The sequence below is a fragment of the Hibiscus syriacus genome, unplaced genomic scaffold (genome assembly GCF_006381635.1).
Source record: "Hibiscus syriacus cultivar Baekdansim isolate YM2019G1 unplaced genomic scaffold, ASM638163v2 tig00110319_pilon, whole genome shotgun sequence".
Lineage (NCBI taxonomy): Eukaryota > Viridiplantae > Streptophyta > Magnoliopsida > Malvales > Malvaceae > Hibiscus > Hibiscus syriacus.
This window is the reverse complement of record NW_024062678.1, coordinates 2,869,039-2,878,814: the sequence shown is the minus strand read 5'-3', so window position 1 is coordinate 2,878,814 and position 9,776 is coordinate 2,869,039. Positions and strand designations below refer to the sequence as shown.

At 34.8% G+C, this 9,776-nt stretch overlaps 1 protein-coding gene and 1 pseudogene across 1 annotated transcript; both read right to left on the bottom strand.

Annotated features, from left to right (window-relative positions):
- Positions 1-3,058: 3,058 nt before the first annotated feature.
- Positions 3,059-5,468, bottom strand: LOC120117219 (annotated as a pseudogene).
- Positions 5,469-7,103: 1,635 nt separating this feature from the next.
- LOC120117375 (protein STAY-GREEN homolog, chloroplastic-like) lies at positions 7,104-8,793 on the bottom strand. Its single transcript, XM_039137657.1, has 4 exons — positions 8,565-8,793; positions 8,314-8,487; positions 7,561-7,728; positions 7,104-7,484 (listed from the first exon to the last, which is right to left on the bottom strand). The coding sequence occupies exons 1-4, from the start codon at positions 8,685-8,687 to the stop codon at positions 7,140-7,142; spliced, it is 810 nt and encodes a 269-aa protein (XP_038993588.1). The 5' UTR covers positions 8,688-8,793; the 3' UTR covers positions 7,104-7,139.
- Between the last annotated feature and the right edge of the window lie 983 nt (positions 8,794-9,776).

Genomic DNA, 9,776 nt, shown 5'->3' with positions numbered 1-9,776 from the left:
TGTAGGAGGCTTATACAAGATCATTTCTAAATGTTTATCGAGGAGATTAAGGAATTGCATTTCTGATTTAATAAGTCCTATGCAGTTTGCTTTCATTCCAGGTCGTCAAATACTGAATTGTTCCCTAATAGCTAATGAGGGGGTTGATTTTTGGAGGAAAAATGGACTTAAAGGATGTGTGTTTAAAGTTGATTTTAGGAAGGCTTATGATACTGCGGACTGGTCTATTCTGTTTAAGATTATGGAGAAAATGGGATTTAGCTTCAAATGGAGGAGTTGGATAAAACAATGTGTAACAACGGCTTCAATTTCAGTTTTGATAAATGGGGTCCCTTCTTAGGAATTTTCTATGGCAAGGGGTCTTCGTCAGGGCTGTTCTTTATCTCCTTTGCTTTTTAACTTAGTTTGGGAGCTCCTAAATTTACTGCTTCTAAAGGCATTCTCTGAAGGTTTGTTTTGTGGACTACTGATTGGGAGGAATTAGTCTGTTTTCAATCTATACATCTGCAATTTGCAGCTGACTTAATCATTTTCTGTGAGGCTTCGAAAATGGAGTACGGCTACAGACGAGGTTGAGGAGTGGGCGACAGTAATTGGTTGTGCAGTGGGGAAATTTCCTTCTAGCTATCTAGGTCTGCCTCTTGGTGCAACATGGAATTCAACCTCTCTTTGGGATTCAGTTGTATTAAATTTTAACAACAAACTAGCAAGTTGGAAACTGCGACTCTTTCTTTGGCAGGGAGGTTAGTCTTGATTAAATCGGTTCTCTGTTCTCTTCCTACTTACTATTTGTCTCTATTCAAAATTCCCTCGTCCGTAAATTCCAAACTCAACTCAATCATGTCTAAGTTTTTATGGGGAGGTGGAACGGAGAAAAATAAGATTCATTGGGTTAGTTGGCATAACGTGTGTAAATCTAAGGAGGTTGGTGGTTTAGGAGTGCTTAATATTAGTAACATGAACAAAGCATTATTGGGGAAGTGGTCTTGAAGATTTGCTAATGATAAGGATGTTGTTTGGAGGAGGCTGATATGTTCTAAATACAATATTGATCCTTTTTCATTATTGTTCAATAGCAAAATCCCAGCTCAAGCTTTTTGGATTTGGAGTTCAGTGGTAAATGCTTATTTTAAAGAAGACTATTTTGGCTCTAATTTTCGCAACATGTGCAGATTTCAAGTTGGGAATGGTCAATTTATTCGGTTTTGGCAGGACAAATGGGCAATGGACTGTCCTCTTAAGGTCTCTTTTCCGAGGATGTTTGCAATTTCTACAAACCAGAGTGGAAAACTGATTGAATTTGGCGAGTTCAGTTCTTTGGGATGGATTTGGAATATTCAGTTGAGGAGAAGTTTGGCAGACTGTGAATTTGAACAGCGGGCTAACTTGATGTCTATCATTTCTAATTTATGTATGTTTAAAAAGGCAATCGACGGTCTGACATGGAAAGGAAACGGAACTGGTGTTTATTCTGTAAACTCATGTGTGAAGACTTATTCCTGGCTCCGAAGGAGGATTCTTTTTGGAAGAATATTGTGTGGAAAGGTTTGGTGCCACCAAGAGTTGAGTTATTTATGTGGCAGGTAGTTCTTCAAAAACTGCCAGTGAGGTCTGAACTGGTTAAGAGAGGGGTTACGAGAATTGTAGAACTTTCTTGTCCTTTATGTAATTTGGTGGATGAATCTTCTTCTCATTTATTTTTCTCTTGTTCTGTCGTGTGGTTACTTTGGAACAAATTTGTGCAGTATTGGAGTCTTAATGTGGTTCTTCAAGAGAATGCGCAAAAGTTCCTCCAAGCTTGGGAAGATCTAAATCCTAGGTCTGCTATTTGGAAGTTTATTCCTGCCGTTGTTATTTGGAATGTTTGGAAAGCTAGAAATGATATTGTATTCGATAGAGGGAAAATTGACCAACCTAACCTGTTTTTCTTAGCAAGAGTACGACTTGCATCTTGGTTTTTAGCTAAGTTTGCAGATTCTGTTATTTCTATGGATTCTCTAATCGGTGACCCTTCCCTTGGGGATTCATGCTTCCCACTCAACAAATCGATTGTTACTTCAATTCCTTCATCCCCCATCCTAAGGGCTTTGTAAAATTGAATGTGGATGCAGCTACAAGTTGTGATTGGAAGAGCAGTGGAGTTGCGGGTATTCTAAGAGATGAGGAAGGTCTTCTTCCAGGATCCTTTAAGGAGGCTACTGGTTCGGGTCCACCTATTTTGATGGAGTTAAAAGGCTATTCAGAAGGGCTTACTTTTCTTTAATTCAGTGAGAGGAGATGTTAATGGTCGGTTGATATTAGAATCAGACTGTAAATTGGAAATGGATTGGGTTAGGAATAGAACTTTGTGTCCTCATTTATTTGTCTTCATTGTTAGGGATATATCAGTTAAGCTTAAAGATGTTAAGGGTGATATTAGATGGGTCGCTAGGACAGCCAATATAGAGGCTGATGGGTTGGCTAAATCTGCCATTGGCTAATTTCAGTGTTTTAAGGGTATTTTATTTTGGGTTTTTAGGAGTTTTGTAAGGGTCTTATCTTCATGTTGTAATCTTATATATTTTCATTAATGAAGTATAAGGCACTCTTTTCCTCCTTCCTCTGATGAAGGAACTCATTCCTTAATCAAGAAGGGGGTTTTTAATAAGGCCTTCAATTCCTATAAAAAAAAAAGCAATGCAAAAATTTTAACATAAACATCAGCAGGACTCTGAAGGACCTATCCACTGTAATTCAGGGCCTAGCTGCATAACCAACAAAAGGCAAAAATGTAGCTTCCATTTGTTTCTGAACTTAAACAACAATCTCGTGGAGAAGCAGTAATATCGTGCATTCCGTGCTAAAATAGCGTGCTATATAGCTCATAAATTGAGACAACATTAACCATTCCAGTTCCAGAGGCCAAGTAAATGTTATACCTCAGATGAAATAAGTTAAAACGTCATCCATCTTCAAGACCTTCTATCCAAAACAGGGCAGGCAAAATCATTCAACAGACAATATCATTTAAAAGAACTTTCAGCAGATGCAAATTTATTGAAATAACTGTAGGTTGAGTAAAATATAACCAACAATCCGAACAACTTTTTGATCAATCAGTCATGAACTGTACAATGCTTAAAAACTTGCTAAAAGAAGCTTCCAAGAGAAAAGGAAGCAACGTGCGGAATAACAACTAGAACGCTGCTAACTTCCAAGAGAAAATGCCCGCCTGAAATGTAAAGCATTCCCCTTCGGAAGTACTTGCATGATTATATCAAGCATACAATAAAGTAAATGCTCAAGAAACCACAAAATAGACACAATTGAAGTAATCAAAATGAAAAAAAAAGATGGAGAAAGTTCACCAGGAGCTCTTCTTCTTTGACCCCAAATAGAAACCGACGTACCATTTCACAAACTTCTTCAAACCTGCCTCCAAATCGGTTGTGGGCTTATAACCAAGCTCCCTCATTGCTAAGGTAATATTCGCATGCGTGAACTCCACATTGCCATTTCTTGGCAATGGCACAACTTTCTTCTTAGCTTTCACCTTTAAAATCTTCTCTAATATACTAACCAGCTTACTCACAGGTACCGGCGAAACGTTCCCCAAATTAAAAATCCTCAATTGTGTCGATCCTCTATTCTTTCCTCCACTCCCCGTACTATTCTTTGCAGTATCCAATGCTCCCAAACACCCTTTCATTATATAATCAATATAAGTAAAATCTCTAGCTACACTACCATTATCTGGCGATTCATACACAGTGATTGTTTTACATTTGATTATATCTCTAGTGAAAAAGAAACAAGCCATATCAGGCCGACCCAAGGACAATAAACCGTGAAAAATCGCAATCCAGTTATTGAAAGTCCATAAATATGATTATAAGTACTCCTATCTTTCTCCGCAAAGGGTACCTTAGAATTCAACCTGTAAACCGAACTCGAAGACGCCCAGATAATCGCCGGTTGAGGGTTGGCCGATTTCGAAACTTCCAGTAAGTTCACAAACCCAGCAATGTTGCTATGAATATAAGATCCGGGATTTTGTATAGCGTAACGGACACCTTCCTGGGCTGCTAAATGCATAACGTGAGTGAACAGAACGGCATCGAAGAGTTGTTGTACAAGACCCTTGCCGTTGATTTTGCCTTCGACGATAAAAACCCCAGCCTTTTCGAGTATTTTCTGTCGTGCCTTTTTCAGGGTCGGATCATAGTAATGGTTGAAGTTGTCGAGGCCAAGGACACCATCTCCACGACGTTTGAGGGCGAGGGAAATATGGGTCCCAACAAAGCCAGCGGCGCCGGTCACAAGGACGGTGTGACCGGTAGTGGAGCGAGGACGGGCCGACTTGCGTATTAGTTTGTGGGAACGATATAGTGGGGTGTGGGTCCCAGTAAAGAGGTGGCGGCGCGGCGATGTTGTGGAGGAAGGGGAGGACAGTAGGAGGAGTAAGATAAGGAGAACGAAGAGGAAAAAGGTGGAATAAATGGTTAGTTTGGAAAAGGTGGACGATGCGGCGGAGGAGTGGAAGCGGAAACCTTTGTCGGGCTTGTATTTGCTAGGTGTGACATTTGGAACACAAAAGGATAGGATTTCTGGGATTAGGGTTCAGATTTGGGGATACTTTAGTGGTGGTGGTGGCGGCAGCAGCGATGGAGGAGGCAGGGAGAGGTTTCGTACGAAGGTGGAAGAGTGGTGGTCATTTTCAAGAAAGGGAAGATTGAGGGGGTTTGTAAGGGTTTGTTTGGAGGGTTTATTAGACGCTTTTAGTGCGTTGACTTGTATTTTTATATAATCATGACCCATCCATAGGCCAATGTAAGACTTTCGTATCCCTCTGAAATTCGAAATTCTTTTTTCTAATTATTTCTTTTATCTATAATATTTGTCTTAAAATTTTATTTAGATTTATCCGATATGTAAGAATGTAAATTAATAGAATGTTTAATAAATTGTTCATAAATCGTTTGTATAACGTTCATTTATGTTTGTTTGTTAAGTTAAATAAATGAGTATGAACAAAAAAATATGTTTATTTAATAAACGAACAGAGGTGTGTTCGGTTCGTTTATATTCACGAACAAGCTCGTTTATGAGCTTGTTTATTGATTCATTCATTTATGTTCATGAACAAGCTCATTTACCTGGTTCTCATTATCTTTTTATTTTTTACATTTTAAGTATTGGTTAAATTATGGACTAAATTAAACACATGGTAAAAGTTGAGATTTAAATTGTGACTTTTAAGGAGTTTAAGCACTAGTGGCGTAATTTTATCATTTTCTTTAGCTTGCAAATAAAATGGTAAAATTAAAAATTGAACATATAAATAAATAATAAACGAACACCAAACGAATGCTAAATGAACACATTCATGAACATATAAGTGAATACGTTCGCGAACATTAAATAAATATGTTCGTGAATAATAAATAAACAAACGTGAACATAACATTGTTCCTTCAACCTTGTTTCATTTATGTCCTTACCTATTCGAAAATATTTTATTAATAATACGTATGTATATATCCTAAAAAATATTTTTGGATCGGTCACTAACTCTATTTATACAATTTTCTCATGTTACTATATTAGGATTTAAATTTTTAATTTTATTGGAAGTATGAATTTTATCTCGCCAAATTAATTTGTTGTGATGATGATTTATTATTCATCACTCTTAAACTTAATAATTTCGATTTAAATTATATATTCATATTTTTATTATTTTTAAATAAAATTTATCCAATTTTAATTAAGTATAAATTTAAGATCACATAGAGATTTAATATAAGGTGATCTTTCAACTCGGTTTTATTCATTTAAATATTTATAATGTCAAAATTTGAATTTCTACTCTTTACTTAAGGAGTTAATATCAAAATTAATTTTGTTTGATAAAAATTAAAAGTGGATACTTAATTTAAAAAAAATAAAGATAAATTTTATCCTTGATATTTATATTTTATTAATTTAATTTTTACGTTAATTTAATGATCTTTAGGTAAATTGATTTTTCTTTTAAAAAAATATTAACAAAACTTTAAATTTTCTATGGCGTTGACATGGTTTGATACTAATTTTTCTTGGGGAGAGGTCCTAGGTTTGAGTCCTAATTTTAATTAAAATTTCTTGTTTTGTGATGTTAATGCAGTATAAATTAAATATATGTTATGGTGAATTAATAATAATTAACTTGTTTGACCCAATGTCCAAGCTCTTGCTGCTTTGTTGGGGGAGTGGGTTTGAGTCACATACTTCGTAAAATAAAAAAAAATGTTATTTGAATGTTGATGTGAAAATTTTAAAAATATTAAAAGATGTTATGTCAGTTTGTTAATAAAATTTTTAATAGAGGGATATTAAAATAATATAAAATTAAACGATATATATATTTAAAAAAAAAATTAAGTACTAAAATCAAATAAAAAAACAGTTTAAATAATGAACGTGTAGTTTAACTAAAACTATGAAATTTCACTTTATATTTATTAAGAATGGTCACCAATCATTTATTTTTTAAATTAAATAAATAATTAGATAAATTATTCATTTAGTCAATTAACTATTTATATGATTCTATTTTGGTCACTCAATTATTATTATTATTTAAAATTATACATAATGTTATGTTTTGGTATCATTTTAATCATATGTCATTAAAAAATTAACAATGATGATAATGTATCATCATAAAATAATGCTACATCATCATCATTGAAGAAAAAGAAAAAAAATGTCACGTCGACAGTTATGTTAATTTTTTTAATGATAGATGAGCATTGGCGGATCTAAAAATATTATTGAGGGTGGACACATATACGTTAGCAACACAAATTTTTTGAATGGGGTGAGCACAAATAAAATTTCAGAGTGGTCACCATCGATAAAATAGATAATTAACCAAAGAAAATCTTGGTTTTAGGATGGGCACAAATAAATTTCAAGGTGTGCACCATCAGTAAAATAGGTAATTAACCAAAGAAAATTCAAATCGAAACTTCACAAATAAATATGGGCCCCAATAGATTCACCGCTGCAGATGACTAAAATGAAATTAAAACGTAACATTATTTAGAATTTTAAAAATAAATAGTTGAATGACCAAAACGAAACTGCACAAATAGTTAGATGACTACATAAGTAGTTTATCCTATAATTTCTTCCGGATTTGGTAGAGTCATTGGGTGGTGTTGGGACCCATGTTTTTCATTGTGAGGGGGAAGTTCTTGTGGCCATGGGATGGAACTCATAGGTGGAAAACAACAGTCACAATTGTGTTGACATGGCTGAGGCAATTCCCAGTTACTTGCCAATATATCTTGCCTTTTCTCAGGACCAGAAGGTGCTGCAGCTTCCACCAGCGGACCCCAGCACTCTATTTTGTTGAATTGTGGAATGTTCGAGTGAAAATAAACCCACACCAATGCCTCCTGTAGTTCGTGGTACTTTTTCAGCAAATTCCCATCTCCATGGACGAACGCCTTCAGTACCTTTATTTAAACAAAAAAGCATGGGGTTCAATAATTTACTCCTTTTTTGCACAAATGAATGATTGAATAAACGTACCACTGGTAGTTCTTTGCAGAAGATGAAGTATCTAAGTCTAGCACACCAGTCTAAGAGGAAATGGCCTTCGCTTATGTGACAATGGACATGCAATGACATCTTTCCTTTCACTTTCTTCCATTCCGCCACCACTTCATCTCTGTACAATTTGTTCGCCCATCCCTGCAACTGCAATCAAACCCCATGTTTCCTCTTCTTCAGTTTTGATTTGCATGCTTCTAATGTCTTCGTTATACACATTAATATTGGATTTTGTTATATCCACGGAGAGGACCTTCTATAGACGGTTAGAATTTCGTTAGTCGGGATTTCTAGATAAATTCAAGATCATGATCTCCTATTCAACTACTGTAAATAGATAAGATCTCTAATAAATTCATAAAATATATCAAAGTTAAATCCAAAATTTGATTACTATATTTCTATTTTATTGAGCTACGAGTAATGATCTTATGCCTCTCAACCACAACTGAGAGAGTCTCTCTCTTGAACTCTTCTATTTTCAACCTAGAACAATCTCCTTTCCTACCTTTCTCCGACTTCTCACTGAAAATAAACAGCTGACACGTCTTTTAACTGGTTGTAACTCTCCATTTAAATCATAAAAAGTGAACCGTCAGCCACCAAGACAATACGTTTATTATTATCAACAAAGTTCTTTTGATAAAATCATTCTCTATACAAATACCCTGTTTTTCTCCTTAAAATAATAATAATAATAATAAACCTTAATGAGTGATGAAGTAAAATTACCTGAGAGTTGTTAATGGTCTGCGAGATTGCTAAGGTAAGTTTTGATGTTATATCACTATGAGTAAGTGTGTAAGTTCTGGGAAGCTTCCCTGGGTGCTTCTTCTCATCAACTCCTAAAAACAAAACCTTGAGCTTTGATGCCTCGAATATAGCTGGTCCAAACAACCTTGCTACCTGTTTCAATTCAATCCAAATCATTATATAATCTTCCAATTCCAGAAAAAGAATAAAGAGTAGAAAGAAGAGAGTACTGGAAAAACAGAAAGGTTCTTCTGCTTAGATCTTCTTCTGGAAATGAAAAGAGATTTGTTTTGTTCAAACACGGAAGGCCTTGGCCATGTAGGGAGAGTTGGACCGAAAGTCAAAGTTGCCATACTTAATCTTTATGATGGAGAGAAGAAGAAGAAAAAGAAGACCCCAAGCAAAGAATTAAACAATCAAATACTGTAAGTCCAAAACAATCGAACAAGACGGTCAATATTATAGCTAGAGGAAATAGCGGAAATTTTGACGAACTTAAAAACTTTGGCACCTTTTGTTTCTTTTCAGCTTTTGCATTTGCTTGTATGCTGGGGCAACTTGAAATACTCATAATGTAAATTGGAATTGCGTTTGGGGAAGAATTTGGACTTTGAAGTTTGGGCATTAATGTGATATTTTCTAAATTGGAAATTTCGTGAAGTATTTTTTGGGGTGAACTTCTCAGTCACTCAATTATCATTTTAGTTTGTTTTGGTCAATCAACTATTATTGTTTTAGGGAAAACTACTTCAAATGCCACTGAATTTTGTGTGTTGACTCGTTTATAGGGGTGCATATCGAGCGAGCCAATCGCAAGTTAGGCAGAGTTGGACTTGTGCTCATTAAAAGATTTTATTGCTCAACTCGACTCGTTGCTCGTTAAGCTCGTCAAATCTTTGCTCGACTCGTGCTCGTTAAAAAATTGTTGTTCGACTTGTTCGTTAAAAAAACTTGTTGCTTGACTCGACTCGTTGCTCATTAAACTTACTATTTTACCTTATTTTTTAACTATAAGTAAATCCTACTAATATGATATATAGCTTAGTATAAACATAAATTGATAAATTTAACCATAAAAAATCATCAAAAGAGTATATGAAGCAATTTCAAAATCTAAACTCTAAAATAACAATCCACAAATACACTAAACTATAAAATTAGTAATTTTCATCTTTCTTATTATCTATTAGCTAATTGATAATTATTATTTGGATTTTTCTTTTTTTAATGGAATAATTTTTAAGGTAATTACTAAAACATTATAAAAATAAATAAATAATTGTTCGCGAGCTTACCAAGTCGAGTTGGACCTTGCTCGACTAAACTCGTTAAGGTCTTAAGTCGAGCTCGAGTTAAGGTCGAATCAATCAGAGTCGAGCATTGATCGGTTTTGACCGAATAGAATGTGAGCAACTCACGAGCTACTCAACCCGAGTATGAGG

Excerpts from the sequence above, each read along its gene's own strand:
- LOC120117375 (XM_039137657.1), bottom strand. The coding sequence starts at position 8,687 with ATGGCAACTTTGACTTTCGGTCCAACTCTCCCTACATGGCCAAGGCCT. Across the intron at positions 8,488-8,564 it reads AGAACCTTTCTGTTTTTCCA|GTAGCAAGGTTGTTTGGACC; the intron begins GTACTCTCTTCT and ends GAATTGAAACAG. Across the intron at positions 7,485-7,560 it reads TCTGCAAAGAACTACCAGTG|GTACTGAAGGCGTTCGTCCA; the intron begins GTACGTTTATTC and ends GTTTAAATAAAG.